This window comes from Hippopotamus amphibius, chromosome 15 (genome assembly GCF_030028045.1).
Source record: "Hippopotamus amphibius kiboko isolate mHipAmp2 chromosome 15, mHipAmp2.hap2, whole genome shotgun sequence".
Classification (NCBI taxonomy): domain Eukaryota; kingdom Metazoa; phylum Chordata; class Mammalia; order Artiodactyla; family Hippopotamidae; genus Hippopotamus; species Hippopotamus amphibius.
The window spans coordinates 6,492,836-6,510,578 of NC_080200.1; the positions used below are offsets into that span (position 1 = coordinate 6,492,836).

Sequence of the window (17,743 nt, forward strand, 5' to 3'; positions counted from 1 at the left end):
CCTGGGCTCAGGAAACCCGCTCGTGTCCTCTGCAGGGCCCGGTCCGGCCTGGCGTGTGGCCCCCCTCCCCGCTGGTGGCCCACAGCCGACGGGCCCGCTGCCACTGCCGGGGCCACGTGGCTGAGTGAGCAGGAGGTGGCAATGGGACCTGCCTGGGAAAGCAATTTCCTGTCAACCAAAGCAGAAATCGCTTAAAATGTTGAAGCGGTTGAGAAACGCACACTCAGCATCTGTCTAACATCTTTAGTTTAAAAACTAAAACTAAAAGGTCATTTCTTTTTGTTTGTTTGTTTCTATCCAGTTTGTGGAGACATCGAATGAAACGCGTGTTAGACAGTCTCAGAAGGTAAAGCATGCTTCAGTTTCACCACCATCCCGAGGGACTGGTTAGTCAATGCAGTCTACTTAGATTTCTGTTTAATATATATTTTAAAGGAAATAACTTAAGAAACTTAAAATTGGTCTAACATTGTGGGATTTCAAACATTTGAACATGTCGGTTGCATCCCAGAGTATAAAAACCTTTTCACTTCTCATTTAGACTAAGACAAACACTTGTGAAAATTGGCGCAAAATGAGTTGTACACTAACAAAAAAGTTTCAACTTCTTCACTCTTAATTATCTATTCCGTACAAAAAAAAAAAGCATGAGCGAGTTATTTGTGGGACTTGTTGGTTTTGAAGGAAACCTGTAAGATTTTGTCCCCCAGGCGGTAGCCATTCAGACTTGCTATGGCCATGGCCGCTTCTTCATAGTTTGTCATGGTCACAAAACCAAAGCCTTTGCACTTGTTGGTGTTGAAGTCGCGAATCACTTTCACATTGGTAACTGCACCAAAGGGGCCAAACATCTGCCAGAGGATTCCCTCATCGGCATCTTGACCAAGGTTGTAGATGAAGATGCACCAGCCCGAAGAAGCGTTGCCTGGGACATTGACACCAGAAAGCCCACTCATGTGATCTACACCCATAGGGGAGAACCTAGCAAACAGAGAGCACAGCATTCAGGTCAAGGTCAGTGCGGGCCAGTGCGCTGACACGCGGCCCACGTGAGGCGCTTGGCCTGGCACACCCCCCCTCAGTCACAATCAGGAGTTTTTAACTAAGAGGAACTCAATATGGGGGCGGAAGGAGGGCATGGGCTCCCTGCTCTGTAGGGAGTCGACCCTCAGGAGAGACACTTGCTGCCTGTAGGGGTCAGAGCCTCGGAGCAATGGCCTCTACTGGCCTCTGACCAGCCGCTCCCTCCACCCCCCACTGTTCAGTCACACCCGTACTTCCCAGATTTTAAATGATGGAAGCTTCTCCACATCCTCCTAGGTGCTGTCATACCTTCAGCTCTGCCTGGAGGAAACCGTTCCTCATCCTCTGTGTCCATGTATGTGTATGTGTGTTGGGGGGAGGTGGGGTGGCGCGGTGGCTGAATTTTTCTCTTTTCTTTCTCTGAATTTTATACCCTACCCCCCGCCCCCGTCAGCACCCTCCCTCTCAGGGTGTTCACAGCCAAGCAGTACCTGCATACAGCATACTCCCAGGAAGGGCCACTGCCAGCAGGGCACGGCTCTAGATATTCTGTTGCTGGTACATAACATCCCAGAAGGGCCCAGCCTGTGAACTGCAAGTCCACCAAGCTTTACCAAAAATGTGGCACCCCTTTCTAAAGCAACACTTTTAGTCACATCAAAAATAAGCCTTCCACAAGTCGTGGCCAATGCAATAAGGATTAAGGGAGATGACAAAATTGTTACTGAAGCCACATGGCCCTTGAGATGTTTCACAAACTCAAAAGTAACAGCTGGAGGATAAATTTAAGAATATTTGAGCATGATACAGCATCTCTGAAGCCACACAGTGCAACTGGAGAAGTATTACCTGCTCCAAAATAAAATCAGGTTTGAGTTGTGAGTCTGATCCAGGGGTGCGTGGGGGGTGCCTTCAAGTGTCACTAAACAGATTCACTCCCTCGACAGACACGGGAAAAGAGCAGCCAGCCCTGAGGTGCGGCCCACTGACACGACGGTGATTCTTGATACACGTACAGAAGAATCAAGACACATTGTGGCCATAGTTTTGAATTTGCGAGAATAATTTTAAATAGCCCGCACCAGATGTCTGAACTGGTTAAATGAACCAGGAGGCTTGTTATGGTGAGACCACGGTATCACTGAAATGGGGGCAGGGAAGGGCACCCAAGTATCTGTATGAGCTGCTTTTCAGTGAGAACTGGAAAGAGGTTCCGACCTTTAAAAGGACCTCTTTTTGTCCAAGTTTTGTACGATATGGACCCAAGTTACGGTAGTTAACTAAATTTTGATTTAGCTATTATACTGAAAATAACCTCAGGTAATATTTTACTGTCTTTTAGTGACATGATTCTCATTCTTATTCACTCTTGTGAGTTTTCTCCTGCTCACTGGAGCTGATTTCTTTCACCTGAACTGTCATGAAACCCACCCCCCCCCCCCCCACGCTTTCTTCTGACGGTACAAGAGGAGAACTGACCCTTCCTTGATCTGGGGGCTTTTCCTGACGTGGTAAGAACTGACTGCAAACCCTCTCCCCTTCTTGGTCTTCCTTCCTCTTATTCTTATCTTAGTCTGCCTTCTGGTGGCGAACCTTCCCTCACACCCCTTCCTTCCATCCATCACTGGAGGTCACGGTCACTATCCTGCCTGGCCCCTCCTGCACCTCCTGTCTCCCTTTTCTCTTCTCCTCCAAGCTTCCAGGTTTTCCAGAGTTCCTGGGTAACTCAGTGAACTTGGCCGTCTACACATCCCACCCAATCAGCAATGAGGCTGACCTTACTGACTTTCAAAACTGGATTTAGCTCACTTCTGTCCAAAGATACTTCCCCTGCTTTGCCTTTAAACCAGAAAAGCCAATGAAGGAAGGCCAGCTTTGAAACCTGAGCTGAGCTGAGAACTCTGGATTACTGGAGGGTGAAAATAAGACCTTGAAAAACGGCATCCGTGGAAATGAGTGTGGTGTTACCCAATCTCACCACTTAAAACAAAGATGGGAACCCTGAAAAGTCACAGAGAGAAATCCTTAGCATACCTGAGATGAGCCCCCCTGCTACTTCTCGAGGTTTTGATGGAAACAAATCCAAACAGCTCCTAAAGCGGGATCTCAGCTGTTCGTGAGGCAGTAACACACTTGATTTCAGGGTCCAAGTTACTGACTCTACTCGTCTCTGTTCTATTGATACTACACGCTGGTGACTAGAATCATTTTATATGGAAAGACTAAGGAAGGTAGGAAAACGGTGCACCTCTAGGACGGAGCCTTTAAACAGAAGGCATGTGATATTTAGATATCAAATGACTCCACAAGGTAGGTGTATGAGAAAGGTTTGCCTCAGAGCTGCTGATCAAATGTCTAAAACCTACTTAAAACTCTGGAAGAAGAACGGCTCTCGCGTAAGCACCCCTAAGGCTGCATCTTTTCTCTCCCAGATCTGGGATGCTCTTTTAAACTCATGGGTCCACTCGTGTGTTTCGCTCTGCTGGGAGCTGGCTGGAGCTGCACTACCTTTCTATTCCAGTTAAAGACAACACTCGGAAATACACAGCTTCCACACAGATACCTTTCTGATGCAGGGGAGGAGGGGGCACATGGGGACATGAAATGGCCCTGAGTGTGACTTTTTGACGTGATCAGCCCGCTGTGCCCAGTGGTTTCCACGGCACGTCGTCACCCAACCAGGAGGGCTCCGCGCAGCTGGAAGGGGCCTGTGCGGCCACGGTAGGAAGAGCGTGCACGCCTGACCCACCTGAATCTCTGTGCCTGGTGATGAACGGGGCCTCCGAACCGTCTAGCTGGCGAGTGGTACAGCTGGGAGAGCAGTGCCACGTTTTTGTTCTGGTTGGGATTGGCTGCAAACTTCACTGTAATGGGCTCGGAGGAACCTGGGGGTTTATGACCATTGAAACTGGTAATTGCCTCTTCTGCTTCCGACCGTTTGTCAAACCGGATAAACGCAACCCCTCTGGACAAACCTTTTTAACAAATCAACAAAAATGAAGTTAGGGTAAAAAAAGGCAAGGATTTTTAAAACTGAAAAGCAAAAGTCAAGTCAGTCAGGCTACTGTGGTTCAAACTGGATGCTTGGTTAATGAGATAAACAAAAAGTAAACCTAAATATGGAAACATGAACAAATAAAAAAAACAAACGACAACTAATAAGAGATTAAGGTTTCAGACTTTCTTCTGAGTTGAAGTGACGACTCCACAGACTCAGTGCCAAAAGACACTTTGTTGACAATGTCCCAAATAGACATCCTGGACCACTTTCTTAAAAGAAGCCACATTGGAAGAGATTATATCCTCCATCACTATTCTGATGCCAGGTGTCCACCGCAGTGTGAGTGCGTGGCATGCTGAGGGGTGGGCGGGCGACATGGAATTCTCTCTAGGCTCCGAGCACTCCCTCCCACGGCCTGCCCGGCCACCGGGCCACGTACCCCAGCTGGGCCTTTGCAGCCTGTCACCTCCCCGGCTGGCATGACCGAATCCCTGTTTGCTCAGTGCCTGGCTCAGCCTCCTGCATCCCTCAAGGGCATGGAGTCCTAGTAACCAAGCTGTACCCTGACGGCTCTTTCCTGCCGCCAGCACCTCACTCACCTCATGGATATTCCACTATAAGGTCCTGGGACCTCCTGTGGGCCCCAAATTGCCCTCAGAATCAAGTAAGGCCACGTTCTCTTTTTCCAAAAACCTGCGAACAATGGTGCTGACACCCACCCACAGAATTCCCGGCAGCTGAAGAGTCCTTGCCTTGGGCCTGCTCATCACCGCCTGCAGCTGCCTTGGGAGAGTACCTTCTCTTGCTACTTGGACTAAGCCGCCCGAAGGCAAACCCCAGGTCCTGCTGTAACCCCATCCCTTGACAGAGCAAGAACGTAGCTCGGGACCAGGCTGTCTGAGTCCCAGGCCCAACTGCTGCAGGCAGGGTCAGGTCAGCCTGGCACAAGTCTAAGACCGGAGCCAACTAGGTGGAGGGGGCTCAGTCACACTTCACCCCCCATCTGCCCACATTCTGGGTCTGAGGGGAAAGAGGAGGGGCCCTCATCCCTTAAAGAACTCAAGGAATGGGGTAGGGCTGGCATGAGGGAATGCAGAACCATGGAAGAGAACTGGGTCCTTCTCCTCGGGAGAAGAAATGGGTCAAGCGTGAAGGTCTAAGTGTAGTAGTGATGGCCGAGGGCCAGCCTGGGGGTGACGGGCCTGGGCTGGAGGCACAGTGTGCCCTGGTAGGGGAGACTATGGCAGACAGCCCTACCCTGGACGTTCTCATTCTCCACTGTCACACACAGGCTGTCCTAAGGCCTTTGGCGCATGGTGACAGACAACCATCAGAGCAGAAAAGCCCAGGGCCTTGGGCCACCGGCTAAGTGAGTGTGAGGAACGTCCCCCCAGTCAGTGCCTACGTCCCGCCACCTTTGCTCACCACTTCCCACAGGGTCCCACCCATTGTCCCCATTATGGGCACAGGGCATGGCTCTCCCCAGCTGGCCCCAAGGCTGCGGAGGGGCCTGGGAGACTGGGGCACACCAGGTGGGTGCGGAGATGACAAGTGCCACTGCAAGGCATGGTCGCTCCCTCAGGGCCTAGAATCTCAGGCTCTGTCCTGACTTGGATGTGACACCGTGGGCCCCATCTGAACAAGCAGACAGTAGTCAGGGGCCCTCGGGTAGGGGTTCTTCCTTTACAATAGTAACATACCGTGGAGACCAAGTCCTAAAGCACACCCCCCAACTATCCAACTAGGAAACTCTCCCTTCTGGGGCCGCCCCCAGCACAGTGGCTCCTTGCAGCCTCAAGGCTGGCCCCACACGGACTCCATGACTGTTTAAGTATGAACTTAACATTGACACAGCCAGAGATGTTCAGTGAATTAGTGAGATCAGACCCAGCAATTCACATGCGCGCCAGGAACATTCCAGAGCCTAAGCACATTTTAAAATTTCGGTTCAGAAGGAACACCTGAAAACGTGTACTTGGCATACACTTTTTTTATTTACTTTTAAATGGCACGAATGACAGCTTACACAGATGGGAACCCGAATGAAATCTAACTGCAGGCAAATCCCACTGGAAGCTGTGGTTGGCTGGCTACTACAGAAAGCTGTCTGCAGGAGACGGTTCCACTCTATTCATAAAGACGTTGCGATGAAGCAGAGAAAGCGTGTGTGTGCAAGTGTGGTTTCCCTGTTTGGTTTTGTAAAATGACTATCAAATGAAAACTGCCCGAGTGAAATACACAAAACCTGAGTAAGAGAAAGAGAATGTTACTTAAAGGGAGAGAATATAAACTCACTCAATGATTGGATGAATGTATACTTTTTAAAGATGGCTCTGTGTTTTTTTTCTTTCCCCTAGCGTTTTTAGGATTAAGAGCAGAGACCAAAAAATGGCACTATCTCCAGATAAGTCAACTGTAAAGTTCACAATTAAAATGTATAAAGAAGCGAAGAAGTTTTTTTAAAAAGTTCTGTCAGCTCAGGTTAGAGGTTTTTAAGAGAGCTTCCCTGTTTCTTTAAAAAGCACGTCCTACGAAGGCAAACTTGACATGCAAACTTGCTCGCCCTGCCATTCTCTGCTCCGGCCACCCGGGCTCCACGGGGTCCCAGGAACGAACAGCCTCTGTCCCCGCAGACGAGCCCTGCACGGCGGCCTCCTCTGGAGCAGAAGGAGGGAAGAGGAGCCCACAGTCCCAGGGGCTCACCTCTCTATTCTCCAATTTGACACCCGGCCTGGGGGAGGGCTGTGGACAGGAAGGAGCCCCCGGGCCCCCTTCACGGCTTCCTTCCCTATGCCTTCTTGCAAAGCTCCTGCAGACAGAGGTGTGGGGTGGGCCCTACCCTCGCCAAAGTGGCAGAAGCTGGCAGGGAGGCCTGAGGGCACAACCCTGAAGTGCCCCCAAACCCTAGCAGACACCAGCCTTGCAGACGGAAAGGAGGCAAGATCCCCGGCCAATGGGTGAGTGAATTGTCTACAGGAGTGAGCTTCCTCAGGATGTGGGGACAAAAGCTACATGGCCAGGGGTGTGTTCTCAAGGTGGGTGGACTCCAACTTGAGAGTCGGGCCCTGCTTAGCAGTGCTGGGCTGCATGGAGACAAGCAGAGGCATAGCAGTTCATACAGGATGGGGAAAAGCAGGGCAACGGAGGCAGAATGCGGGCCTCTACCATCACCCCCTCCAGGTCCCCAGGCAGCCCAGATGCGTCTGTGCAGGTGGGGCTGGGGATAAATACGTGTGCTGACCGGCTGACAGGATCACTCTCTTAACTGGCACTTGAAGGTAAGTAAGGGGAACTTTAGGGACCACAGGAGACTATTCTGGCGTGACCAGGGGTTTACACCAAGTACATGGCATCTTCACCTCACTCCCATCCCCCAGCCCAGAGCCAAGGGGCAGAAAGAAGGAGGCCAGGTGGGTGGAGTCCATGTCCCTCCAGCAGAGCCTGGGGCCCAGAAGCCCCTTCTCCTCCTCGGGCCCCTGGGGTACTTGAGCTGTTCACTCCTCTCCAGGCTGGGCGCCAGCCTAGGACTGCAGCCTGGGTGGCAGACACGGCTGGCCCATGCCAAGTTGAGTTTCCACAGCTGGGACAGGAGAAGGGAGAGCAGGTGATAAGACTGTGGGCCCCAGAGCACACAGCTTGGGGGGATGCAGGAAAACGTGCACCTCCACCCCCAACTATCATGGGCCGGGGTGCTCTGCCCGCTGCTCTCTGTGTCTGCTCTGCAGCCTCCCGGGGGAGGTCACCTCGAAGCCACGGCTGCTGTGACCCAATTACCCAGTGTTTGTTTGACTACCTCAGCTCTGTGGGGGGTGGGGGGGGGGGTGAACACGCTCTGTGCTAGAAGAACATAAAAACCATGGGACTGGGTGGGGCCGACCCAACCTCAGGCCTGAGGCCAGTGGGGCAGTGGCCGCAGTGAAGGGCTGCTTCTGGGGCGTGCAGGGCTCAGCCGGGCAATGCCTGCCTGCTTTATGCAGAGCCCAGCACCCAGGCTGCTCATGTCCTGAACTGAGATGACCCGAGAGGGGTTGGTGACATGGTCAGGACTGCCTGAGAGAGGAAGTTGCTGCCTTCAAGCTTTGAGCTTTGAACATGCTACCCAAGGCGGGTGGGGCATCCGAGTCATGGAGACTAAACTACGGCTCCTCAGAAACAGTCACCCTTGGAGCTCTGGGACAATGGAAGGAGGGGACTCTGGACCTTGGGGAAAGACTGTCTCACATGGCACACCGCTGCCTGCAGTAAGAACAGCAACATTCGTAGTCCAACCTGGAACATGTGGGCGCCTGCAGAAGTGCCAGAATCTCTTGGTACTTTCACCATAAAACGTTGGCCTAACTTTTTACCGCAGGGCTGCTTTTATGCCATTTTACCTCCCCAGCTTCATAAAACAAAAGCCAACATCTGCTTACTTTGATTCTGTCCTCATTGGTGGGATAACTAACGACAGCGATCTGTCTTCCCCAGGAGACCTGGCCCCCACCTGGGGGGAAACCTCGCCACGTCCCGGGCCACCCGCCGTACCTGTGGTCTGATCCACGAGGACCCGGGAGTTGATGATCCGCCCAAACCGGGAGAACATGTCCTCCACGTCCTTCTGGGTCATGTTCCTCGGGAGCCCGCTGATGTACAAATTGGCATCTTTGATGACCTCTGAGCTCGGGCGAGCGTACGACACCTTAAAAACAAAGCCACTTGCTGGTGTTAGGGCAGGTGTATGGCCAAAGCATTGAGGGAGGGTGTTAAATTTTCGTGAGAAAAAGCCAACCCCAGAAGGAGGTCACCTGTGGCAGCCCGTGCTGGCAGCTCCCCGTGGGCCAGGCAGAGGCCCTCCCATGCCCCGATGACAAGACACTACTCCTGTTTCACAGTCGAGAGTTTGAGGGTCCATGGCTGATCGGGGGCAGGGCAGGGACTGAACCCCAGCTGCCTGTTCTCCTACCACAACCTCAGGCCTCTCTGGAGAATGAGCAGGGCTGGGAACAGGCCCTGGTCCTGCCTGTGAGGAGCCCAGGGGACAGCAGGAGAGAGACAGCTGGGAGCTGCAGGGAATGTGACACCCACTTGCCAACAGGCAAGCTCGCAGCGGGAGCCCAGTCCCCCGGGGCCCGAGTGCTGCGGGGTGCACACGTTGAGTGTTCAATATTAAATGACCCCATGCTTTGGGGGCTTATGTTTTGCAAAACTGAAGGAAGGATAAAATGAACTTTTACAGTGGCTTAGATAAAACGGTGTGTGTGTGTGGGGCTGGTGGCAAGGAAAGGTCTTTGGTGCTTTCAGGTTGGGGCGACAGCTGAGTGGACCCAGCAGGCCAAGGAGGGATGGGACCAAGGCCAGACCTCTGCTAGGAAGGAGCCCCTGGGATAAAGCCCTCCCGCCCACAAAGGGGCAGCTTGGTGGCCAGGACTCAATCACACCTAAGGGAGTCAGAGCCAAGTCAGGAGGCTGGGAGACTGAGGAGGAGGAAGCAGAGAACCGTGTGCTCTGGAAGGGTGGGGGCTCAGACCTGTGCAGAATGTTCTCTCTGGCGGTCACAAAACTGAGGCCATAACACAGGAGCAAACACGACCTCTCACGTGTCACTGGGCAGCACAAGGGCACAGACGACAGGTGTGTTCTCACCACAACACTCAGGCCTGCCAGGAAGGGCAGGAGGGTTGTTCTACATGCTAAAAAGACACACACACACACCCCCCCCTTCATTCATGTGCTTGCCGACTCTCAAACATTCAAGCTGCACCTGGGACGTTCCAGAAAAGGAAAAGACACTGACTTTGCCCGGAAAGCAGAATGCAATCCAGCAGGAGAGACGGCAGATGGAAGGAGAAACTGTGGCGTGGTCGGCGCCCAGCTCCACCCAAAGAGGAGCCGGGGCTCATGCAGGTGAGCATCAGAGGAGAGTGGAACAGAAGTGACACTGATCAGAAGGATGCCCCCGGGTGCCAGGTCCCATCTGGGGCTGGTGGTCTCCATGAGGCAGTACTGTACAAGCAGACATGTCCTGAAAGCTTCCCTGCATTGCAGCCAGGCCTAAGGCACTTTGGGGCCACCCAATGATTTGTTCAAGACCTGGGGTAGAGGCAGCACTGCCCCCAGAGAAAGAGGCCACCTTGGCCCCTGGGGCCTCCCCAGCCAGGTGGGATGGTCAGGCTCCTCAACTTCCAGGAAGGATATCGGCCCCACTCCTACATCTGGGCCTAAGCTTTCTGCATTGACATCAACCAGCCCCAAAGAACACACCACTCAAACTCCTGCTAGAGGGGGTCCCTCCAACTGCCTGTTGTCCAATTTTACCAAATGCTGCAGGGAGAGGCGTCAGATTCCAGGCAGGACAGCTGAAGAAGGGAGGCAGGCCTGCCAGGACTCAGGCTATTCTGTGCTTTCCTGGGATCAGGCTGGGCCAGTAGGGAGCTGCCTCCCAGGACCATTCTGTCTGGCCCCTTGCAGATCTGTCTGGAACGGGCTGCATCTGGGGTCTGCCCTCAGCTTTTGGTGAAGGACACTGAGAAAGAACATTCCCACACGAGCACCGGCGCTGGCTGTGGTTACGACCGTGCCCCGGCAACGCCCCAGAGGAAACACGTTCACAGCCAAACGTGCTTCAATTCCTTCCAGCGCAGGTGTCTCCAAGGACCTTGATGGCCACTGCAGCTTTCCTTTTCCCTTTGGCCACTATCAGGCTCAGAGTCAAATTAGAATCCAAGAAGACTGCACGGACTGCACCACAGGACCGGCAGGCGGCAGGTGCGCGATGACATGGCAGGCGTGCCTGGCCCTGCTCCCAGACACTGGGCCCAGAACCCTTTCTGCTAAGCTCCTGCCACCACCTGCTCCTGTGCCTCAATTAGGTCTACTGTCCAGTTCTTAGGAAACCTTCCTGTGAGAGGTCTGTGCAGAACAAGGGATTTTTGAATTAGGTTCCCCTACAAGTTCACAGGTTGGAGTACCTCAGAATGTGACCTCATTTAAAACAGGATCATTATAGACACAATTAATGAAGATGGGGTCAAAGTGGAGTAAGATGACCCCAAATCCATGACTAGGTCCTTGTAAAAAGGGGAAATTTGGACAGACACGCACTCAAGAAGAACCCCATGTGAAGATGAAGATAGAGACTGGGGTGATGCTTCTATAAACTGAGGACCACCCAAGATTCAGTGACCACCAGGCGCTGGGAGAAGGGCACGGAACAGATCCTCCTTCACAGCCCATGGGCCTCTGAAGGCACTCAACCTGCCGACACCCGGACCTTGGACTTTCGGCCCCCAGAACTAGGTGTCAGGGTCTGGCAGGTGCAAAGCCTCAATGGACGCTCTCATTCCGGTGGCTTCAGGTGGAGGGAGGTGACTCTGGCAGGCGCATGTCTCAGGAACCAGGGCTGACTCGCCAGGTCTGTGGGCAAGCGGCTGCTTCAGGAAGCCGGGTCAGGGTCCCGCATGGGGCGGGCGGGGGAGAAGGCATATTCCAACAGGAGGGCTCAGCAGGGAGCAAGGAAAGGAAAACCCAAGACTGGTCCAGGGGTGGGCAGAGCCTTAAGACAGATACTTGGGGGTGAGGAGGAGGTGGGGCTCCGGGCTGAGAGGAGGGCGTGGCCAGCGGCGGCAGGTTGAGAGGAGCATGAAGGTTGGGGAAGCCACCCTGTGAGGCCTGGAGGACTCACAACTTGTCCCAGGAAGCCACCACAGCCCTTGAACTGGGAATGGCGCTGGTGACTGTCTGCCCAAGGCGTCCCCAGGTCATGCCGCGTGGCTCCCTCACTCCCCTCAAGTCACCTCAAGTCATCATGAAGCCCCCAGAGGACACGGCGCCCCTACGCGCCTCGTGACACGCACCTCTGCCACATATGGCTGTCATATTTTTCGTTTATCATTTGTGCATAGATGCGCATGCATGCGCGCACATGGCCAGCCACACAGGCACATAGAATTTGTTTCGTTCATCATGTGACACACAGTAAGTACGCAAAAACACCTGCCAGATAATGCTCAACGGGCTGCTGAGAGAAGGGTTACTGCTGGCTGTGAGGGGGCAGGAAGGGAAGCCGGGGCGGGGAGGGACGATGCCGCCGCCGCCACAGCAACAACCAGGCGTGAGCAGCAGCCCAGTGCTGGCTGGACGCCCGCTCGGCACGAGGTCAGGAGCTGCACGGGGACGGGAGCACGTTGCCCGGTAGGGACAGGCAGGGAGGCCTGCAGAGGAGGCTACTGTGAGCCCACACACCGGGGACACCTGGGGCCAGGGAGGGGCTGTCTCTGTGTTAAGTCCTTCACAAGGACCCTCCCTTTGCTGGTGGGGCTGAGGAGGTCGTGAGCCAGAGGCACAAGGCCTGGGATGGTCACCACCCGACATGCACCTGACACACAATGCTTCGATTCTGAGCAGAGAGGAGGCCCCAGATGCCCTGAAAGCACCAGGCCTCTGAGAAACGACTGTGCCAGTGGTGCCGTGTCAGTGAGGTAAGGCGGGGGGGAGGGGGTCCCTCACCCAGGCCAGGGCTCAGAACAGACCTCTGCGCAGCCAGGAGGGAACGAGATGGTGATCGCAGCTCTTTACCTTAATGGTTTTTGACTGGAGCCGCAAGCCGTTCAGCGTGTTTATCGCTCTCTCTGCGTCCTTTGCGGTCACGTAGTTCACAAAGCCGTAGCCCAGGCTGTGTCCTGTGTGGGAGAACACGTGGACATCGGTGAGCCGCTGAGAGCCAGCGAGGCAGCGCGCACGCGCGCGCGAGAGAGATGGGGAGGATGAACAGGACAGTGTCCGGCTGGGCTCAAAAGGACAAGACCAGAGAGAAGACGACCAAGGAAACACACGCGAACACTAAGAACCATGGCCTTCGGGAAAGAGGGGTTAGAGATTTATCGTTACAATCTATTGATGGTTTATTTGTTATACTACCTTGGCAAACTTGTATATTTTCTGCAAAGAACAAATTTAGAAAATAGGACTTTTGTAATTAAAAAAAAAAAGTTATTTAAAAAGAAACACTGTGTTACTAAGAGCATCCAGGGGAACCCATCACCAAAGCAGTGCCAAGGATCTGTCCCACTGTTGCTGGCCCCTCTGTGCGGCTCCAAGGGGGACTGGGTGGAGGGCGAGGAGGAGGACAGTCACGGCAGCAGACAGGATAAGCGGGTGGGGAGAACCCGATAATGGCCAGCTGTCAATGCCCGGCTGTTTTCCGCCACTTCCATGCTCAGAGTGCGCAGGCCTGCTGGGCTCTGGCGCCACCCAGTGTCAGTTCCCCTCACATTCCTGAACTTAAAACCCAGCTCTGGGAGGAGGAAGGAAGCACCAGAAGAAGGCAGCGCTAAGGACAGCCTGGGCCCCAACTTCACAGTCCTGGCCAGGTGTCCAGAGTCCCCCTCTGGCAGCAGCTCCCATGGTGACAGCATCATCAGCCAAAGCCTAGGGGAGTCGTAAAGCAGGCACAAACCTGAGTTCTTCCCAAAGAAATCCAGGGTTACAGACAGGGTGTCCCCATGCCCTCCTGGGGAATGGTTCAGAAGTGGCGGGAGTGACCACCAACTGGATACTTAGGAGGGGAGGCACAGCAGGGGAGTGGCTGTGGGGCCCCAGGAGGCCCAGAGAGAAGCAATGGATGAGGGTCGGGGTGGAAGGAGCTTTACACTCTCACTATGGAGCAGGCCCAGCGAAGAGAACCGCCACCAAGCCTGCATCTCACCCATCCATGTGCCGTGTTAGTGGGCACCCCCCGCGCACAGAGACAGAGGCGTGAGTGGGACAGAGGCCCGCCCCCCCTGAGCTCCGCACCACCTACCACCCCCACTGGATGGTAAGAACATGATGAGGCCTGAGCCACAGGCAGGCAGAGATCCTCATGGCAGATGTGCTGGCTCAGCCCGTCACGCCAGCGGAACCTGGGCCCATCTTGCTGATAACGAGACCCAGTGAGAGCCTAACCCAGTTTTGCCACCTTGAAACAAACAAACAAACAAACAAAAATACTGTGTTTTTTAGATTTAAAGAAAAATTACAAAGACAACGCAGAGTTCCCATGTACCGCACACCCAGCTTCCCTTATTAGTAACACCTCATCCTAGGATGAAGCGGTACTGACACACTAACTACTGTCCACGTCTGATTCGGACTGCCTCAGCTTCCCGCTGGTGCCCTTTCCTGCCTCAGAATGCCATCCAGGATCCCACGTGACATTTAACTGTCAAGTCTCCTTAGCCTCTTCTTGGCTGGGACAGTTTCTCACACCATCCTTGTCTTTGATGACCTTGACAGTTTTGAGGACTGGTCCAGGAATTCTGTAGAATCACCATCGATCTGGGTTGGTCAGATGTTTTTCCTGCGGTCAGACTGGGGTTATAATGGGTTTTTAGGAAGAAGACCACAGAGTGAAGCACCCTTCTCATGCCATCGTACCCGGGCACATGCTCTCCACATGACGCATCACAGTGGATGCTGGCATGGACCCCCTGGCCAAGGCCGTCGGTCTGCCAGGTTTCTCCACTGTAAGGTTACCCACCCCACCCTCACTGCAGCCCTCGGAAGGAAGTCCCTCCACAGCCCACATGTAACAAGTGCCACTCGGAGTTACACTCTCCCTCCTTCAGGGCAGAGGAGCTACACAAACTATTAGCTACTCTGCACGGGCCACTTTCTTTTTTAAAGAAACAAAACCAAAACCTGACGCCACCCCCAGGTCTACATTTCTAACAAAACTCCATGGGTCTCAGAGACTTGGCTGCGGGGGGCGAGGCCCATTTTCCCCACCTGGCCCCCCCTGGGCTGCTCATATTCCACCCATTCCATCGAGATGGTCCCCAAGGTTCTACCTTTGGCCCTTGTCTCTGTCATCGATGCTTCCTGGGTGAACTCCTTGACCACCATGTGCCCATGTCACCCAGGAAGTCACACACCCTCAGATGGCCACTGCTTCCTTCCCCAGCCCTGCTCCCCCTCCACTCTTCCTCAACGGGCCCTCACATGTTAGCTGAACACCTACTATGAGTCAGGCCCCGCGCCAGGCTGGGGTTAATGATAATCACGAAGACGACCAGTTCTCGCCTTAATGAAACTCACGTCCCACTGGGTGAGGCAGATAACAAACCAGCAAGAAACCAACAAAGAAAGCCATGGAGTGCTACCAGGAGAACCTCTGCGGTGGCCTGAGAGGGACTCACAGGACGGGTCCATGGGAGACAGGAGGTCGGGAGCGCCCTTTGAGGAGGGGATATTATAAGCAAGGCCTCTGGGTGGCTGGAGGCAAGCACTCCAGCAGAAGAGTAAGCGCCAAGGCTCTGAGGTGCAGACGACTCTGGTGTGTTCCAGGAAATGAAAGGTGGCCAGTGCGGCTGAAGGAAACGAGCCAGGGGACTGGCCTGGAGATGGCTGCTGGGTGGAGACTGTGGCTGCAGCAGGGCTGAGGCCAGTGCAGAGACCACAGAAGCCTGGGAGCCAGACCAGGTGTGAGACGGGGGCCACGCGCCAGGGCAAGGATGGCAGAAGGAAGAGCCACCAAGCGGATCTGCAGATGGGCTGTCGCGGCAGGGAGCTCTGGGGAGGCTGAGGTCCCTAGAGAGCCAGCACTCCCAGGCTGGGACTGGCTCTGTCCCCCAGTGTGTTCTGCTCTCTGTGGTGGGTACCTGTGTGCACTGAGAGGGAATGAATGGGTGAGGAATGAAGGGGAGCCCCTGATTTCGCCCACTGGGTGAGGCCAGAGACTAAAGGGTTAACACAGTGCTGAGTGCCCACCTCCACTCTTTCCTTCACTATAAACCAATCACTCTCAGCTCTGGCGGCTGGTTAGAATCACCAGGGCAGCCATCACTGCCCAGGCCACATCCTGGGCCAATGACATCAGAATGGGGTTGGGGGAGGGAGGAGCGGGGACAGCTTCAGTAGTTTGTAAAGCTCCCCAACGATTCCAGTGCCGAGCCCAGGTTGAGAACTGCGGCTGGAAGTGTACGAGGGGAGCGGGGCTCCCCATGGTTATGCAGAAGAGCCCCGACTTGGTGGGCTGTGCTCAGAGCAGGTGCCTCGGGGAAGGCCCTCACTTCCCAAGTTACTGTTTCTCTAAGAGGGTCCATAAGCCACACAGGGTAATGACGCAGCTCCCCAGGGCCTTCCTCAGCCCAGGACCCAGGATGCTGGACAGGCATGGGGATCCACACTTCTCAGCTCCTTACAGATGAGGAGGCAGCGAGCCGCTGCAGTCAGTGCCCTGAAGGCAGGTCAGCTGCTGCCCCCTCCCCCTTTAGGGGCGATGGAAGACCAGCCCTGAATAAGGGGGGTCTGAGGTATGGTGGGAGAGCGGGGGTGCTCACGGACAAGCAGTGGCAGGGCACAGATCCTGCACAGGCTGCTGGGGCTTGAGGAGGGCGAGGCCGGCCAGAGTCAGGGGTGGGGGCACCACGAGTCCAGGATGGGAGACATGGTGGGGAGGGGAGCAGCAGGAGATGAGGGAAAGAAGGACTGGGATGGAGGATGAATAAACCCTGGGCCTGGTCTAGGAGAGTCTGGGGCCAGCGCCCCCTCAGCTCTCACTTCCCAGCACTGTAGGAAGGGCAGTGCTTCTCAGCTCTGGTTCTGCCCTCCCTCCAGAAAGGTTCAAACACCCCAGACTGGCTGACTCAGTGGGTCTGAGTGGGGCCTGAGATGCGTTTCTCCCAGTCCCCAGGTGCTGCTGCGGCTCATGGGCCAGCACCCGAGAGCCACTGTGCCAGAGAAAAGCATGGCTGCCTCCACGAGGACCACGCTGCATGCCCAGCTGGGCAACCCCTGGGCCAGGGTTCTTGTATCGCCAAACATCTTTCTCTCTTTTTAGACTAGGGTTAAGACTAAGAGAGGATTCCATGGCATTTCACTTGCTTTTGCAGACCAGAGCAGCCAGACATAATGTTTTAATCCCTTAGTGTTCCTCACACTGACCTGGGACACATGGCTGAGGAAGGCGAGCGTCCCGTGGACGAGGCCCTCCTCTGCAATGTGTGGGGGGCGATGCAGTCAAGTCCTTTCTCTGACGGTCCACAGGGGCTCAAGGGAAGACATCACTGAGGGAGAGAGACTGGGTCTTGGTGGGGGAGGGGGGTGAATAATTAGGCAATAAATAAGAAACAGCAAATGTCCCCAAAGGAAAGAAGATGGACAAAAGACAAGAAGAGTCCCTTTATAAAAGAACAGTACAGGGCTTCCTAGGTGGTGCAGTGGTTAAGAATCCACCTGCCAATGCAGGGGACAAGGGTTCGATCCCTGCTCCAGGAAGATCCCACATGCTGCAGAGCAACTAAGCCTGTGCGCCACAACTGTTGAGCCTACGCTTTAGAGCCCGTGAGCCACAACTATTGAGCCCATGTGCTGCAACTACTGAAGCCCACGCGCCTAGAGCCCATGCTCCACAACAAGAGAAGCCACGGCAATGGGGAGCCCGCACACCACAATGAAGAGCAGCCCCCACTCACTGAAACTAAAAGAAAGCCTGCGCAAAGCAAAAGACCCAACACAGCCAATAAAATAAATAATTAGTTAAAAAAAAAAAGTGCAAACAGTCATAACAAATGAACTTTACTAGAAATGCAAACTGCCACCACCATCAGATGTCACTTTTCACTTAAAAGAAGAGGTGAGAAACCCTGCCCGGCCTAGGGGATGGCGGGGCCGAGCAGAGGGTGTGTGAACTGGAGACCCTCTTTGGAGAATCAGTTGGCCATATGGGTCAAGAGCTTTTAGAAAGTACACATTCTCCCCTCT

At 54.3% G+C, this 17,743-nt stretch overlaps 1 protein-coding gene across 1 annotated transcript in view; it reads right to left on the reverse strand.

Annotated features, from left to right (window-relative positions):
• Positions 1-594: 594 nt before the first annotated feature.
• The window catches only part of ELAVL1 (ELAV like RNA binding protein 1), a 35,602-nt gene continuing 18,453 nt past the window's right edge, over positions 595-17,743 (reverse strand). Inside the window, exons 3-6 of the mRNA XM_057708913.1 lie at positions 12,578-12,681; positions 8,549-8,702; positions 3,773-3,998; positions 595-981 (exon numbers count right to left, since the gene is read on the reverse strand). Coding sequence (XP_057564896.1) covers positions 657-981; positions 3,773-3,998; positions 8,549-8,702; positions 12,578-12,681 — 809 coding nt within the window. The 3' untranslated portion in view covers positions 595-656. The remainder of the gene's footprint in view (positions 982-3,772; positions 3,999-8,548; positions 8,703-12,577; positions 12,682-17,743) is intronic.